This window comes from Solanum dulcamara, chromosome 5 (genome assembly GCF_947179165.1).
Source record: "Solanum dulcamara chromosome 5, daSolDulc1.2, whole genome shotgun sequence".
NCBI lineage: Eukaryota > Viridiplantae > Streptophyta > Magnoliopsida > Solanales > Solanaceae > Solanum > Solanum dulcamara.
This window is the reverse complement of record NC_077241.1, coordinates 75,051,564-75,070,670: the sequence shown is the minus strand read 5'-3', so window position 1 is coordinate 75,070,670 and position 19,107 is coordinate 75,051,564. Positions and strand designations below refer to the sequence as shown.

General features: G+C 30.8%; 2 protein-coding genes across 3 annotated transcripts; one reads left to right on the top strand and one right to left on the bottom strand.

Moving 5' to 3' along the window:
- Window positions 1-4,877: 4,877 nt before the first annotated feature.
- Window positions 4,878-12,651, bottom strand: LOC129889843 (uncharacterized). Of its 2 annotated transcripts, none has more exons than XM_055965302.1 (11): window positions 12,316-12,651; window positions 10,865-10,940; window positions 10,428-10,535; window positions 9,907-10,023; window positions 9,045-9,401; window positions 7,981-8,303; window positions 6,901-7,000; window positions 6,755-6,814; window positions 6,538-6,624; window positions 5,899-6,039; window positions 4,878-5,414 (listed from the first exon to the last, which is right to left on the bottom strand). In XM_055965302.1, the coding sequence occupies exons 1-11, from the start codon at window positions 12,420-12,422 to the stop codon at window positions 5,082-5,084; spliced, it is 1,809 nt and encodes a 602-aa protein (XP_055821277.1). In that variant the 5' UTR covers window positions 12,423-12,651; the 3' UTR covers window positions 4,878-5,081. The 2 variants fall into 2 exon arrangements, with proteins under 2 accessions (XP_055821277.1, XP_055821278.1); XM_055965303.1 differs by lacking the exon at window positions 4,878-5,414 and adding an exon at window positions 5,434-5,575.
- A 4,049-nt stretch (window positions 12,652-16,700) lies between these two features.
- LOC129889842 (GEM-like protein 5) lies at window positions 16,701-18,568 on the top strand. Its single transcript, XM_055965301.1, has 3 exons — window positions 16,701-17,231; window positions 17,369-17,643; window positions 18,164-18,568. The coding sequence occupies exons 1-3, from the start codon at window positions 16,886-16,888 to the stop codon at window positions 18,389-18,391; spliced, it is 849 nt and encodes a 282-aa protein (XP_055821276.1). The 5' UTR covers window positions 16,701-16,885; the 3' UTR covers window positions 18,392-18,568.
- The last annotated feature ends 539 nt before the right edge of the window (window positions 18,569-19,107 follow it).

Sequence of the window (19,107 nt, the reverse complement as noted above, 5' to 3'; positions counted from 1 at the left end):
GTAGATGTGAGTGTGACTGGATGAATTTTTGAATATCTCAAAATCCGATCGTTTTTTTGTTAGAATACATGAACTATTAATCATGAGTTATATACTACTCTCTCCGTTCTTCTTTACTTGTTATAATTTTCTTTTTGAAAGTCAAACAATATGAACTTTGACAAATATTATTAGGATATATTTTTCATTATATTGATATTAAAAAAATTGTAATTTATACTACTATTCATATAGTTTTTGAATATTTAATTTTTTACTTTAAAGTATCAAATCAATGTAATCTAATTTAGGTTTGAAAGTTAATCAAATTGACTCTCGAAAAGCACAAAGTGACAACTAAAAAGAAGCGAAAAGAGTATTAATCACGTGTTTAAATATAATATTTATTTTAGAATAATTATTTATTCAATTATAATAAACTTTTAAATTAGACCATGTATTTGTCTAGATGTCATTTACTTATATAATAGATCATTTAATGTATAAATTTTAGCTTATACACAAAGGACAAAATCAACGATTCTTATAAGTATAAAATTTATGTTCACAATCTTAAATGAAAAACGGACAAAGTCATCAATATGACTGTACCACAAGATTAAATATAACTTATTTTGATTATGAAAAAGGCATAGTACCAATTTTTTGTATTAGTACATTTTTATGTATTGAACGAACCAAGTAGAGACAACTATTTTATACTGACTTTATAAATTAATTTTCTAGTCTATTAAATGTACTTATATTCTTAATTCTAATATAATTATTATTAGTTGTATATGTTGTTTATTGTTTTGATTTATTAAAAGACGGAATTCTTTTGTGGGTCAACATGCCTGATAAATTGGATGATAACAATCATAGTTGTCTCAACACGTTTGGGGGGCCTAAAGTCAAACTTCATGAAAGTCTTATTATTATTTTTGATTGGCATATATACAATTAAATAATTATAACATACTCAGTGTAATCCTATAAATAAGATTTGGAGAGGTAGAATATACATGGACATTATGAAGTGAAAATGTAAACAAATATGGACATTATGAAGTGAAAATGTAAACAATGTAAATTTTCAATAAAAATATATAATATAAAGTTTGAATAATAAATTCGACTCAAAAAAATTGAAAAGTTTATATAATGATATCGAAATAGTGTAGCGTTGAATTTGATGAGTTGATATAATGATATTAAAATAGTGTTGATTAGTTTTAGTGCTTAGAATTTTAAGAAGACCAAAAAAATAAATTTGATCTTTTTGTAAACGCACAACAATAGATTTTGCATAATATAGAATGTTTGACCATTTGAGAGACCTAAAATATTCAATAATGAGAGAGTAAAAATTGTGAAAGGTGAATAAAAAAAGTAAATATAAGAATAATAATGTTGGTTAATGATAATTGTCAGAATATAAATGAGATAACAAAATAGATATCCATATAAGAACGGATGTTAAAATTAACTAAATAATATTTCATTTCTCAGTTATTACAATGATCCGCATATTAAATAAGGTAAAAATTATTATATTTTCTATCAAAAAATTCTTTTCAAATTTATCAATACGTGAGATTTTTTAACAATATATATGGCTGTTTTAGTGGTCTTGTGGTCGAGACGACCCTGATAACAATATACATCGGTGAAGTAATAGTAGTTGATGAAATTCATGTCTAGGTCTAAAGATTGACGATACACCTTTGTCAAAACTTATAAGTTTTCATGTGTAAATTCTTATGTGATTTTTTATATCTGACACATAAATAAATTACGCAAAAATCTAGAAAAACAATCAATAAATTAAATTGTCAGTATTTTTATTTGTTTGATTAACACATGAATCCTAAGATGAGGAGTTAAACAAGGTTTAATAGAGGAATTTCGAAATTGAACTGAGGGGTGCAATTGCCATTTTTTTGGAATAATTTATAATTTATTATGATAGATTTAATTAAATTATTTTAAATAAATTGCATAAATGCTTTATTATTTAAATTTTATGTCCCTGCCGTGCTCGGATAGTTAGGATTTAAATGAAATTGATTTCTTGATGGAATAAAAAGACCTAATAGATTTGGAAAAGGTTTTGAACTTTAAAAGTTGTGGCAATATAATGGGTCATATTCTATCAAGGAGACAAAATTCTACACATATTTCTACTCGTTTTTTATAAAAAATTGTCTGCATGAATTTCGTGCTTTCTATATTATTCAGGTTACATAATAAAAGATTGTAAGATTGAAAAATAATTGTATGAACGATTTTTGCTCGTTTTGAAGGTTTTTTTTCACAAAATCGGTCACGCTTCAAGAGATAAGTATCATTTTTATGCTTGATTAAAATTTGTGATTATGTATTGTCTATATTATATGTAAGTGACAGACTATTTGCTTCCATTGCTTATACTTGTATTCCAACAACTTGTTTGAGTTGTCTCTTGTCACAACACTTTGAACCATATGAACGGATTAATGCGGACATTTGTTGTCCAGTGCGAATGAAAGGGGTGCAGGAGCTGGTTCTCGAATGACCAAACAAATTATTGATCCAGTGGTTGATTGCAATTCTTTACATGTTTTTTTTATGTATTTGATCATTTATTGTAGTATTTTTTATTTATATATACATATTGTTCACTAGTCATACAACAATATAGCCAATGTGATCAGCACAAATAGAGTCATAAGAGAATCGATGATGTGTATGTACATATTTTTCATTGATAATAAAAAAATTATTTATTGAAAAAGATAGTGTTATGAACCAAAAAACTTTTAATAGTATGTTTGGTCAAGCATTTCACAAGTCAAAGGTTATTTGTTTTATCAAAAAAATTTATTTAGAGCATTGATATGTATGGTCAATCTTGAATGAAAAAAAATCGTTTCATTTTTCTTTTAAAAAAATATCGTTATATTTGTTATTTCGTAAGTGGTGTGTTAACTCAAACATGAATAAATAAACGTGAAAGGAGGGTGTATACAATCGTATAATTTTAAGTATGATACTTAGAATGTTGAAATTAAAGGATTACTAAATCAGTAAAAAAAATAAACCTAAAGTAAACAAAAAATTAAAATGGAGGGAATACAAAAAAAACCATGGCATGCCTATGAGGAATATGTTTTTTTTTGTTTGTTTTTTTTACTTTTTCTCTTTTAGGTGATGGACTAGTAATGGTGAACTAAAAATCAATTTGTACTCTTGTTCTTTGGAAAAGCATTAATTGTCAAAAATACACCTAAAGTGTTTTAATTTTTTGAATTTCATATTTGAATTATCAAGTATGTGCGATTTTTTTATTTAAAACTATCACCAAGTACTAATTATTTATCAAAACACAACTATCAATTGTTCATTTTTTCTGCTTGAACGATTGTGATATTTCAGGTAGTAAAAATGAATAATTGATAGTTGAAATATTTTTTGATAAATAATTGATGATAGTTTAAGTAAAAAACTTACACATCGTAGTTCATAAATAAAACTCAAAAAATCAAAATATTTTAAATGTGTTTTGACCCTCGCTCTTAAAAAACAAAATGGAAGAAAGAAAAGGCATATGAGAAATAAATATCACTTTCTATGTATCTTTTTTGGCAAAAAAAAGGTATTAATATGCTTACCAAAATTAAAAATATTTCGGACCTTAAAACTAATGCCTGATAACTAACATAAGAGTACACTTACAAACATGAGTTGTGGTGCAATGATGAAATTGCTTCACCCCTTAATCAAAGGTCTTGAGATTGAATCCTGAGCATGTAGAAAATCTTATTGGAAGCGTCATCCCGAATGAAATCTGCAATACACGATTCGAATTTAATCTGGACTCTTCGAACTCCAAACACCGAGTGAAAAACTGAAAAAAAAAACCAAAAGAGCACACAAATTCTAGACTCTAGAAATATCAATTGTTTGTTAAACTCTATATATTGCGTGAGAATATGATATTTCAAATTTTGGGATCAAAGAAATTTTTAAAAAACATTTTTGATGAAAAAAATTTGTAAAAACTATTTAAAAAGACATTATTAACACAATTTATCTTGGATTAGATAGTCTAGATTAATGTCATAACATGGCGAATGCCGTGGATCGTGCGGATCCCACAAACAAATCAAATTAAAATTGGATTTATATTTATATCATGAAAAGACGACAAGAATGAATTAAAAATAAGAAGATTTAGGAGCTGAAATTAATTTTATGATTAAATCATTAAATGTTTGAACACAAGTACTAAAAATTGATAGTAAGCAATTGAAATATTTAATATAATTGTTGATAAATACTTTGTATGTTAAAATGATTGAAATGTCATTAGCGTCATTTACAAAAAAATACAAAATTTTAAAATATTTTTACACGAAGAATTACAAATTGTGGAAATAGAAGACAAAATTAGAGATTTTGTTTTGGGAAAAAGTATTTTAGAGATTACAAAATATATCAAGGTTAAAAAATGTGCAATATTCGATCAACGTAATTGTGTTTATAAGCTGAAAAATCATAAGTTGAATGAGACCAATTTCTTATTTTAGCTTAAAATATCTTTTGGTGCATACCAACACACGCAAACAAGTCAAAAAGTATGTATAAACTAGTTTGACCAACTTATAAATGAAAACACCCTCTAAAGAAGCAATTCTTAAGTACAAATTCAAATAATAAGGTTTTCAACCTCATGAATTGGTTTGTAATCTCTCATGATTCTCATCCTACTTCACCGCTATACCATATCCTTCACGGTTTTCTCAAGTCTCTTTTTCTCACTCCCCTATAAACTGTTGGTCAGAAACTAGACAAAAACAATGCAGTAGCAGTAGCATAAGATGTATCAGTTCACCTAATATATATACACACATAACTTGCACTTCACAAATTAAAAGTTTGGATACCTAAGTAATTGAAGTCAATGTACATTCACTTAATTATCAGAACAAATCAGAATCCTACAAATTGAAGGAATGAACAACCATTTCCTTGAAAATTAGTTTGGCCTTTCTAGCTCACCTTTTAATCTGCCTTTTTGGTAAAGATCAACTCAAGATTTTCTCTACATCATTCAGCAACTAATATGCCCACCATGGCTTCTCCGTAAAATCTTTAGAAATTACATATTGGAATCTTGAAGAGTAAGGTAGCCAATCGATTATCTGAGACACCTTTTTATTGGTTCTTCTATTGATACATTTCTGTATGGAATCACAAAGCTTCTTTTCGACATTTTCCATGACCCAATTAAGAAGATCATCGGATGGAATACTAGCTTCCTTCGCGTATCTTTCAAGAACCTTAGGCAAGAATACTCTTTTCGACTTCTTTACAATGATATTAGCCTGTAGGAACTCTTTCTTTGCTGCTTCCAGTTCCTCTACAATATTTGAGGCTGTATACACTTTCAGCTAGACAAGAAGAAACCGAAGAAAGTGTTAGACGTTTAGCTTTCTGACTTGGAACAGCAGTCCCTTTCTCCAATAAAGAAACACACGAAAGCTACAAAGTAAATACATACGTTGGAATGTTGTGGCATGCAGAATAGAAGGTGGAGGAGCTAATGTAAAGCCTAATATGCACGTGTTAGAGAAAAGGAAAACGAAAAGCAGCATTCTTGAGCTAAGAACAGCACTCGATAATTGAGACGTTCATATATGCCAGGAAATATACAAGGAAATACTATTTGCTTTAGATACAATGTATGTTGATAGGTTTCCCATGTGTCCGTTTTGCTTCAAATCTTCCAAAAAGTCCTCAGGAAGACTGATATTGTTGCTTTATGACCAATATAAGGAGAAAATTTAAGTACTTACCAAGAGATTGGAAGAAGCTCCCGTGCTTCTATACAAGAAAAACAAAAAACCAATACAATGAGGAAACACAACTACTCACCATGGGATCGGAAACAGCGCCACTGCATAGAGCAAAGCAAACAAGGGGCTGGAACTCTTGAAGGGCAAATTTTGAACTGACGAGTTGCCTTTCTTCTCCTGATCTTTTCCATAATGCAGTTGACAGAATGGTCTCCAACCACTGTAGTTTGAGCAAAAATATACTTTATCAACTGAAAGTGTGTCATTTACAAACATGACTAGAAAATATTAACCAATGAAAAATCAAAATCTTGATAAGAATGAGAAATCACCAACTGTTGTTGAAGTAATTATCAATGAATTTACTACAGTTTTGTTGCTAGTACATACATTTGATAGGAGTTCAGCCAGTTTCTTGTTATCTTTAGGCTTTTCAACCAGCCAGTTTCTTGATGAAGCACATATTAGAAGATATTTATATGCCAGACTACTGTAAGATTGAGGAACAATTGTTCTTATAGCATAAGGGTGAGAAGGAAAAAATAGCAACTTAAGAGATGGTCAGAGCAAAAAAGTAGTTCAGAGAATTATTTTGTGCAATTATTATTATATATGATGAGCAAAAAGAGGAAGGGTCCAAAGTCATTTCTAATTATGTTATCCCTGCTATTTCCTTAACTGCAAATTTTTAATCACTCTAGATCAGAATAGTGAATACCCGTCCTATCCGAGGCGTACGCAAGCCAAAAATTGACTGTTCAATGGCATTTGCACTTATGACCTGGCCTCCAACATTGTAAGAAGCCTGCACTATACAGAGAAGCAAATGATGATTCAAATACTCAAAAAATACATGCATGAAAAGAAACAATGAATTCTAATTCTAGTATAAACGAAAAGAATAGAAGGAAATGACACAAAGTAACTTAGACTACCTTGTGAAACAACGCCAACCTTCTAAGAGAGTTCTGTGGTATTCCATATGCCAGGTATGCCTGGATAAGACGATAAGAAAGAGATGTAAAAAAACATAATAAACTGATCGAAAAGAAGACACTCTGCAAGTAAGAGCCATCTTTACATGCATAACTAAGGAATTGTACAAGTTGATCCAAAATGCCATTTTGTTATTGGTTTCCATCTGATTGAGATTCACTCTTTCCAATTGCTCCACCAAAACTCTGAAAGATCAAAACCAAACTACATGTCAGACCAAAGATTCTCACACAATCTGCTTTGTGCTTTGTAGGCATCTTTGCTATACAAAGATGAACCTGCATATGTAGCACGCATTGCACCAAAAAAGAAAATAAAATGATATCAAGAGGTTGAGACTGTTAGCAGACTATGAATCTTTCATCTAAATTGTTTCTATTGTCTATTGAGTATCGAGTTGAAGCACCAAGGTCTTTCTAACTTGGTACATTGTACCTATAAATATTAGAAAAGTTGTTGAGCATTGCAAGAGGATCTAACGTCTGGTCAGGATATAGCAATTCCACTTGTTACTTCTTTTTAAATCTGGCCATATCCACAACTGTAATACCGTAAAAGCTTATCCAGTAGGGTCAAAACTCTTTAATGTCTAAAAGAGATGGTGGTTGACAAAATGATCCAGATTAAACATAATGCTATTGGTTAGTGAGAAAATGCACAATATTTCGAGCTTTTCCGGGTATTCGCTGATGACTTGTCAGGTAAATGATATTAGCCAGCATTTAAGAATTCCATCAAAACACAGAATCTGTCCATAATTATGATAAGATCCTTTGATTTGTTCTTGTTTCCTTCTTTTAGGAGGGGATAACTTTATAAGGATAACTTTGATTAGCTTTCCCGAGAGTGCTTATTCTGTCTTCTACATAGGTTGGTCTTCAAATGTAATGGCTGCTAGTACTGATTTGTAGTTATTTACACTTCTACATGAAAAAAAGAGCTCTACGTGTGCCAAAACTTAACCCGACGTCCCCTTTTCCAGGCTACAATTTGGAGCATAACATAATTCTGACACGGTAGTGGCTCCGGGACAAACAAATCATTAAAATAGGAGAAACAACCATCATGTAATTCAAGAAAGACTACAGACAGAAGTGGGAGTAGAACTTAAGACTAACTTAACTTATGCAGCTTAAGCTGCTTTTATGCTATCAAAGAAATGCACCTGTAGTTACTGATTGCATAAGATGCACGAGAGACGTTATTCTTGTCTGTCGCTATCCAAGATATTTCAATTGTTGATTTGCAAAACCAATCTCTCTCCTCTTTAATATCATGCTGTGGAATTATGACATTAGTAGATGACTTTGATGAAAAATGTGACCGCTTTTGTTCAGTACTTGTCGATTCTGTAATACGGAGCCAACAGTATACTGCAGCCATGCACCTTACAATTTCCTCAGACAACTTACTGGGACATTGGTAGAGATGATCTTTAAGAGTTCGTGCCAGAGGAGATTTTTCCATTAATGTTACCTGCCCTTGCTCCTGCCACAATTGATAGAAAATAACACGAATTGATACGTGGAAAAAATATCCTGCATGAACTAGAGGGAAAAAAATTAATGAAAGCTCTACAAGTAAAAGGGTTTTTCTTTGACATAATTGGGATTGAACTTTAATGATGGTCATCCAACTAAGTTTCAATTTCACACAAGTCATTTATCTATTTTTGTCACCTAAAAGTCACTAAAGTATACCATTATCACCTAAAAATATTTCTGGCTCAAACCCCACAAAATTCCTACGAAAAATTTGATGTGGCGTAAAATTTATTGAGAAAATCTGAAAATACATGCCACATCAGCTTAAAATGGATCATGAATGCGTTGGTGGTTTGCTTATATGGACTTGAGCAACCCTCCCCTCTTGAGCTAGCTTTTAGGGTCTTAAGTGGCCATCCCGCTTATGTAGTGTCTATCATAAGCGGAAAATACACTGCTACCATTAGCTTATGTAGTTGTGTCTTTCTTAAGACACCAACCGCGGTCTTAAGGGGTGGCCACTTGAGCGGAACTTTTCATACTCTTAGGATTCAAGGGTTCCAAAATGTGAGGACATAATAAAAAGGTTTAAAAACCATTTATTTCTTAAATCTCTAAGCGTATCATGTCACCATTTCGAAGTCTGTCAGAAGAAGATGCTATTATTTGGAATAAAACATACTCTTCTTAGAAGGGATTATAAAAAAAAAAATCCAATATGCAGAGCAAGAATTAGAAAACTTACCTTAGCATGCTCTGAACAACTTTTCTGAATGTGTGGATTAGCTTTACTATTATAAAATGAAGTATGTCTTGATTTCGACTGCAGCAAGTTTCTATTTCCCAAGTCATTTATGGAAGCAAGAGCTTGGAATGTCCGCAAAGGGAACTTTTTGGACGAGCAAAAGGCACTTGATATTATACTTGGGTGTTTTCTTGACTCAACTTTATTATGTGCTGGAGAAGTCATGACCGAACTTTGCTCAGAAGAAGGCCGGCTAACGCATTCTTCAAAAACGCTCCTGTACAGAGAAAGGACCTGCTGCTCGCGGTTTGCAACCTCTTCTTCAAGTAATTCAATCTCAGCTATCAACTCTTTTGTCTGAAATGAGAAGAAGACCAATATTAAACTTAACGAAGTTCAGCAGAGTCAAGGTTTGGAGTTGAAAATGAGCAATATTCTATGTTGTCAGCCTTGTAGACAATTTTAGACCCAAAGAGTGAAACCACGTTAGTTTAAAATTTCAATTACCTAAATATTCTTTTAATCAGTAACGTACTCTAATCAGTTGTGTTATCAGGCGCCATTGATTTTTTTACTTGACATGGAAAAAAACTTCAGAAAAAAGAGACGATAAGGAATGACCATAGTAAATTCTCAAGTTAAAGCAAGAATGAGAGATTTTAGACAAAGTATACATACTAAATATATACAAGAATTTTATGGGAAAACTCAAAGTCAAGGCCACCTGGATCTTCAGAACCGTAGACAGCAGATTTCAAGAGTAAAAAATCATCACATTTGTGCTCCATTTCTTATATTTTACCAAACAACTCAAAGGTCTAAAGAGAGAGAGTCAAATGGTTAGTTGTCAAACGTCAAGTACCTGAGCAGCAAAATGCCTATGTCCAGGAGACAACGTGCTAGAAGCTCGTCCCATTGCCCTCTCAAGCACCATACGCATTGATTTTTCTTGTTGCAAACGCATTTGTAACAGTTCGATCTGAGCATATTGGTTTAAGTAAAAGAGAATTTGTCAACTGGATGAATAGTGTTTTTGAGCAGTTACTTTTGACTTACAAATGAAACTTAGATGTACTGCATTCCAAGTAATGAGATACAAATTATCCCTCAAAATAAGGTGTAGTAGGAGAAACACGATGATGTAGAAGTACTCGTCAATCTGTATACTATGGAATATTTGCCTCATTTCCATTTATATATGTGGATATAAATTTTCTGATATGGAAAACAAAGTTCATTTTAGACTTAAATTCAAGATAGCTATTTCATTAAGATCCTGCCTACGTTGATGACTCAGTAAAGCATTCAAATATGGATACCGGAAAAAATGATAAGGGAATTGACTGCATATAATGGGTAAAAGAAGTTGAGTGATTCGTTTACATCTTTTTCCAAGGAGGCTCTGTGTTCTGGAACTTCCTCTTTGCTGATAGTTTTGGAGAATTCATGTAATGGACTTGCTTTACAACTCCTTGTTGAAGGTGGCAATACCTGCATATTCAAGAATATATCTGCTCATGCCATGTACTTGTCTAATCAAACTTCGTCATTTCTCAAAATATACAAATGTTAACATTCGAAACAGCCAGCCCTGTGAAGATGTAAATCCGAAACAAATGATCATCAAATTCCAGAGTTGATTTCTCAGATGATCACTCAACTAATAGTTATTATTTTAGAAACACATTTTCCTTGTTGAAAAAAATTGGAATCAAGAGGATAGGTGACTTTCTGAGATAATAGTAACTATTAGTTGAGTGGCAATATAAGAAATCAACCCTCAAATTTCAATACAAAGGAAGAAAATATAAAGCTCTTACAGGTGGTTCATTCAATTCTTTTTTTACGGATCGCCTGTCTCCGCCTTTTGATAGAGCAGTGATTTTGTCGGAAGCACTGAGACAAAAGCATAACCAACTTAGAAGGCCAACCACACAACTCAAATGTAGCTCATGCACATTGAAGGTACCAATTAAAGAATGAACTACACAAGATTCCCTAGGAATGCTTACAATAGTCAAATCCAATTTATCCTAATTCGAGCAACTGTATAGTTTAAGCTAAAATGAAGTGGTAACAATAAAAAAAAATTGTGTTTATTTCAGAAGATTTGCTGATAAACTAATCTAACAATCTTTCCTTTTTTTCATAAACCAGATATCATGTTCCTCTTGTTAACATGAATGTACAACCCTATGAGGCCAAGTCAACATATCAAATGAGTTCACACTCAAGTTAAAGTTTATTATTCAATCGAACCTTACTGATCACGGAGAAACTCAATAAGTTGAGGAGGGGGAAAGTTCTACTCTCGTTTGGAATCCAAGAACTGTAGAAAATTCAGAAGATCTTATGAATTTCAAGTGTTTGTACTCGAAAGAAAAATGGTAAGAGAAAGATACAATATTGAGTATGTCATTGAAGACTTAGTCTCTTACAAGTTGGAATTACAAAGAAACAAAACAAGATTTAGTCATTTAGACAAGAAAAGACAACTTGTTTTTGAAGTAGCAATAAGGGCAGCCCGGTGCACTTAAGCTCCCGCTATGCGCAAGGTCTGGGGAAGGGCCCGACCACAAGGGTCTATTTTACGCAGCCTTACCTTGCATTTCTGCCATAGGCTGTTTTCAAGGCTTGAACACGTGACCTTCTGGTCACATGACAACAACTTTACCAGTTACTCCAAGGCTCCACAAAATTTCATATCTCATTAGCTATTGCTATATCTAAACGAGTGGTGGAGACATGATTTTCACCAAGGACGGTTCAATATCTACTATGCGTAGATAAAGGCAAAATTTGACCTTGTATATACACTATAACTTATAACGAAGGGAGTTAGAGTGAACCCCTTCCACCCCTCTAGCTCTATCATAGGCGAAGCCAGAATTTCTCTTATTTCACTAAAGAGGTTCAAAATATGAAAAAGTAAACACACAAAGAATTCAAAAGGATTCAACATCCACAATATATACATAAAAATAACTTTAATCATATATAAACGGTGTAATTTTCCGCGACCCGAACCCCTTAACCCTACCTGTTTCCACCCATGAGTAATCATCTAAGAAGCTAAGGATCATGCAAAACAAGACAAACACATATGAGAAGAAAAAAAAGGGCTTTCAACACATTTGACCGCTCAACCAAAAATATATACATCCCCAAAGCCGATATACATAAATTATACACTACTTAAACACAACTACACATAGATACATATATTATACATCTGCCGTCTATACTATCTAAAAAATCCCAAAAATCGAACCTTTTACATCGCCTGTGCTGAGAATAACCATATGCACATTTCCAAGAACTTCCATTTTGTTTCTTCCCAACTCTTCTTTGATTATCATCTTTTACTAAACCATTCATTGTTTCTTTCACTAGAAAAAAGACTCTGATATCTCACATTATATTCTTGAATACACTACAAACACATAACATGTAAAACATACATATTTAACAAAATCAAGAAAAAAGAAAAAGAAAAATTCTTTTAGCATGGGGGTTGGATAAAGATTATGATAAATGGGCTACAAGAAGAATATATGAATGATTTCTTTAATGGGGTTTTCAAATAAATAAATTGGACCATACTAAATTATCTATCTTGAAGAAATTGAAAAACATACACACAAACACTAAACATATATAAAAGATATATAGTAGTAGAAATTACCAGAAAGAGATGGGACCAAAGTTAGCTGCAAAGAATTGAATTGCTTAACTTTAATGTAGTTGAGAACATTGAATGAGATGCTATTTAATTTCACCTGTCACTCTTTTGCATTTATGCTGTTGATTTTGGTCACAACTTTTTGTTGAAAAAAATAATTGGTCAGAATTTTAACCAAAGAAACAGGGGGGAGGGGTAACTTAACACCTTGTTTGGATGGTTATTTCCTATTATATTGTATTGTTAGTTTAAATACAATATTTGTTTTGATTGTTATTTAAATTTTATTGTATTGTATAGTTTAAATCTATTGTTAGGTAACGATGAAAAGATCAATTTTAGCTAACGACCAATTTGGTGTGATCACATCGTTATCTTAATATTTTCTTCTCATTTTATTTTTATTTATCATTTAATAATTCAGTTTTATCTTTTATCCTACATTTTTATAGTAGTTTTACCTTGTACCTTACTTTTTTTTGTAGATTTACCATTCAAATTATGAATGTGTGACATTATGTAACGATGAAGAACGATACAGTCTATTCAAATACTGTATTCATTAAAAACATATAATACAATACAATACGATACATTAGAAATAATACGTAACAACCATCTAAATAAAGTGGAAGTGACAATGTAACAAGTATCGAAAAATAATTTTAAAAATATCTTTAATGTATGATAAATGGCTCAAAAATGCCTTCTTTTCACCTATTAGATAAAAAATGTCATGCTGCTCTATGCTTTGATTCTAAATACTTCTCATATTTGCTTCTTCTTTGTCCATAACACTCTTGAGAATAATTTAACTCATGAAACTATCTTAATGAAATTTTTGAGATTTTTTTTTTAAAAAAAAACAACAAAAACAATATGTATCATGCACGCATCGAAAAAATAAATGGATCTCACCACCAAGCATATGAATGTTTGGTACTATTGATTACAATGGCAGAGCTACATATACCAGAAAGGTGTCCATCAATACTTTTTTATGAAAAATTATATTATATAATTAAATAAATAATATATATAGAGAGAGAATATAAATATTTATTAATTTCTATGCAATTTTAATTTTTGATATTTTGAGATTCTTTAATCAAAATTCTTACTCTACTATTAATTAGACCGGTTAAATGAATGGTGCAATAATGACATTATTGTACTTACTCCATCAAGCTATGCATCGACACCGGCCTTTTTAAACAACCTGTTTCAAATTTTGGAGTTTGGACCACATTTTGGTCAATTGCTTTGTTGACTTTGCTTCGGTTTCACACTTGATTTTAGATATTTATTAATGGCCGAACCAGAAATTTCATTAAGTATGTTTAAACTTTAAAAGAGGAAATAATTTTTTTTCTCAAAGTGGTGCACAAAACATTTTTTTTACTAATGAATGGGTGCATCCAAACTTAAAATTAAATTACATATAATTTAACTAAATCATACGATAACTTTGTCTCAAAAAAAAATCATACGAAAACTTAAATTATAAAACTATCAATGGTATAAATCAAAACTAACATAGAAAAGTCAAGAAAAACAATTTTAGCTATTAGTTGAATACACTTCCTCTAGTTCATATTAAGTGAACTATTGAAACTTTTTTTTTATATAATTTAAAATAAGTGAATGTTTTAAAATTGAAGAAAATTGTTGAAATATTTTACATTTTCTAAAAATAAAATAGTTTAAAAATAATAGTGGAAAGTAAGCTTTAATTTTATTTTTAAATATAATTTCTTAGGACTATGATAATTTTAGGAAGCAACGATTTATATTTATTTCCTTCTTTATTTTTGAAAAATTGTATTAAAAACCCTTGTTTCCTTTTTTATTTTTGAAAAAACTGCGTTAAAAACGCAAAATGCTGACGGGGGTTAGACCACGGACCTTAAGGACTTGAATGAGCACAATAACCACCAGGCTATCAATCTTTGTTGTGCTTAAGAGTGTTCATTTATTTATATATCCACATAATAGAAATATTTTACCTCTAATTTTCCGACGAAGGTGTTCGCCTGACGACCCTTGCTAAGCTGTAGCTCCGCCCCTGATATTTACTCTGAAGTTTCGATTAAGTGAGCGTTTGGCCCTAACTAATTTTTAAAAAAAACTTGAAAAATATTTGGGAACTTGTGTTTATCCATAGAACTTGTCATTACTTGGCATTCTAAAAAAACTAGAACTTGGGAAGTTTTAAAAATTTAAAAATAACTCCAAATTTTTATATTTTATAAAAACACCAATTATTTATTAATTTCAACTAAATATTTATCTACCAATTTACTATTAATATAATCAACCAATACCATTAATCTCTCTTAAATAAAACTTATCTATAAAAATGTCCACTGGCCCTCTTTAATGAAACTTTTCTCAATGAGTCGACAATCATATTTCTATTAAATGAGTGTGATATCATTTGTAAGACTACATGAGAAGTGAAAAAGAGCCTAAGAATGACAAAGAGTTATTTAACGATAGACATGTCTCTTTGCATAAAGTAATTAAAAGAACATTTGATGTGTGAAAAAGTAGATTTAGAATACTACGATAAGGCATGAATGAAGTAGTAATAAATTTGATAAAAAATAATGAATTTGATGAATATAAATGGTAAACTAAGAATTGATTTGAAGTAAAAATAATTTTTGTATTGGAGAGAATAATCGTTTGGTTTGAATGAAGTAGTAATAATTTTGATAAAAAATAATGAATTTGATGAATATAAATGGTAAACTAAGAATTGATTTGAAGTAAAAATAAATTTTGTATTGGAGAGAATAATCGTTATATGAGACATAAACGATTTTCAAAGTAATGGTATGAATTATAAATTTTATTTACATATGAAACAAATGGCTAGTAGATATATATAAAATAAATATGAGTTATTTTTATAAAATATAAACTTGTGGTTAATTTTTGTATTTGAAAAATTCCATATCATGATTTAAAATTCCCAAATCATGATTTTTGATGAATTTGGAATTTCATCTCATAATATGAAATCATGAGATGAAATTAACGTAAAGTTGCATATCCAAATGCTGATTTTATCTCATGATATTATATCATGAAATGAAATCACAAGACAAAATGCCAGCTTAAAAAGAAATTAAAAAGAAATGGATATATTATAAGGGTATTTGGATTAACTTTTTAAAGTTACTTATAAATTTAGTCATATCCAATTTATGTTTATATTTTTTTGATTTAAAAGTAGGTGGTTAAAAGTACTTGTCTTTTCAAATATCTCCAAAAATAAAAAGTAACTTATCCAAAAGCTACTTAAAATATGCAAATTCAAACAACCTATAAGTTATCCGTCCGTTATGGAGGGTGCGGGCAGGGGGGACGGCGGGGAGCAGTTTTACTTATTCGTTATATTTTTTATTTTTTTATTTGTTATATTTGAAATAAATGTTTATTTTCAGTTATTCAATTTAAAATATCAAAAATAATTTATTGTTATATATGTACTTCATTCTTATTATTAAGTATCATTAAATATTTAAATGACTTTAAATTAATCAAAATGTTAAGATCAAACTGATAGGTCATCATGTAAAAATTAATATTAAAGATACATATTATTTTTATAGGATTTAGTAAATTGACCTAAAAAAAATTACCAAAGAATAATATCTCTGAAAACAAAACTCATACGATATAGATATTATTATGTTAAATCAAACATAGATAATACAAATAAATATGAATTAACATAGTACAATTGTACAAATTACAGTGTCCATTTCTCACTAAAAGCTCATTTTAGTTCAAAATCGTTTGGTACGATAAAATAAAATTAATAAAGATATTTTTCATGAATAATTATTTTATCTAACTTTTTATATATAAAAAAACATGCGAACCCTTCCGTCAATATCCAATATTTGGGTAGAAGATGGAATTTCCTGGATGTTTCTTCTATAAACTAGAAAGAGAAAAAGACAATTCAGCTACGTTTTTTTTTTCTTTACATAGCCGAAAACTTTCTGACGAAGCAAAAAATGAAAACGCGTGGACGTTTACATCTTCATCATCCAATATAAATCAACTCCATAACTATTTCTCCATCTAAGACAAAATCTACTTAAAGTTCAAAAATACTTTTAATTTATCAGCAATTTATCCAATCATGACAGGCACAGGAGAGGAAAATCAACCCAAAGTTGAAGAATCAGAGCCTCAGAAACCCTCTGTTACTTCTTCTTCTTCAGATCCACAAGCAGCAGAAATAGATCAGCAAAAATGGGGCACCCATATTATGGGTCCGCCTGCAATTCCAACTTGTCATCCAGACAATCAGAAAGCTGCCTTATGGAGAGCTGAGGACCAACGAGAAGAGTTTCACCCACAGCCTTACGTTGTTTATTCTCCAATTGATCAGAGGTCTAGCAACAATCCATTTGAATCTGTTGTTAATATGTTCAATTCTTGGGGTAATAAAGCTGAGACCATCGCCCGCAACATCTGGTATAATCGTAAGTTTCACCAAACTATCATATAGCGGGTAGTTTTACGAAGAGTAAAATATAAAATTGGTTCCAAAGTAAATCAGGGTGTTATAGTGAATTTACCATTTTTGACTCAAATTATATACGGGACATGTTAATTGTAGTGAAAGCTGGACCATCAGTCACAGAAGCGGCATGGGGAAAACTTAATTTGACAGCCAAGGCGTTGACAGAGGGAGGATTCGAGCCACTTTACAAGCAGATTTTCCCTGCGGATCCTAATGAGCAGTTGAAAAAGACATTTGCTTGTTATCTTTCCACAGCAACTGGTCCTGTTGCTGGAACTCTCTATCTCTCATCTACTAAAGTTGCTTTTTGCAGCGATCGACCATTATCCTTTAAAGCTCCATCTGGTCAGGAGGCCTGGAGCTACTACAAGGTAACACAATCCAAACATATATTCCCTCCATTCGTTTTAATTTGTTTGTTTGATCTCTACACCAAGTTAAAGAAACTTTTGAATTTCGTTTTCTTAATCTAAAGATAGATAGACAATAGCCAACAAATTACAAGTAATGTGCTTGCAATAAGGGATAATTATATTTGTGGCATAATACCTAAACAAATACTCAAATTTGACTTCATTTCAATCCGTAAGTAAGCATTTCAACTTTGAGAGTGCATATATAAATACTTCAATTTGGTTTTAACTAACAACTGAATATTTCTCATTGTATCTTGTGGAAATCCGGCGTTGAAGTGACACATAGATTTTTGGAGGTGTTTAGATAATTATTTTGTAATTGGAGTCTTCAACTGAATTCAAGAAAGACGAGTTGAGGTGTTTAGATGTACATATTAAAGTTTGTGTGTGTATTAATGATGTATTATGCCATTATATTTTGGTTGCTGCTGCTGCTACATGAACTAACATTTGGTGTTTTGAACTGTGTGTATAGGTAGCAATACCGTTGGGAAACATTGGCACTATAAACCCAATAGTGATGAGAGAGAATCCACCAGAGAGGTATATTCAGATTGTTACAATCGATGGTCACGATTTCTGGTTCATGGGGTTTGTCAATTTTGAGAAAGCAAAACATCATCTTCTTGAAACCTCGTCAATTTTTAGAGCCCAGCTTCCTCCTGTTGGGGAAGTAAATGTGCCACAACCAGCTAGTAACTAGGAAAAAGTGGCCTGTCATAGATTTACTTATTATATTGGGATGCACTGTGTTTGTAGTCGTTTTTCTCTGTTTTTTTTCTATGTATTTATTGTAATATTACTTGTATGTTCCACTTATACATATAGTTGGGAGGGACTTTGTTTGTATTGATGGAAATTGCACGTTCTTCAGCTGAAATATTCCAATTGTCTGTCCCCTTACATAATTCATTCTATTGAAGCGTAACGTAAAAAGCTCCTATGTCATGACTTAACACCTCACGAAATTTAAGATAGTAAAGTAAAAGAGTAATTTTTGTTCTATTAATATACTATGAAAATATTTAAAAGTTATTTTGATTTAAAAATATTTAAAATTAGTCGATTCAAATAGATTAAAAGTTTTGAGATTGGTATTGGCTATTTAGATTCCAGAAAGACCCCCGGAACAATGACTGGGATAACATTTGAATGCAAAACCTTTGAGATTTCAAGGGTAAAAGAAAAGGAATCTCCAACTAATAAGTTAACTGAATGTGTTAGAACACCTATTTTATTGCTTACATTAACTCCTATAAGTCTATAAAATCTGAGATCTATGATATAAGTTGAAATAATCAATGCAGAGGGAAGTTGTATATTTTCTTAGGGAGTTGTACTCGGTCCTATTAATAAGATCAGATATATAAATTATTTTAAAATCAGATAAATAAATTAAAACTGATGAAATAATAAATA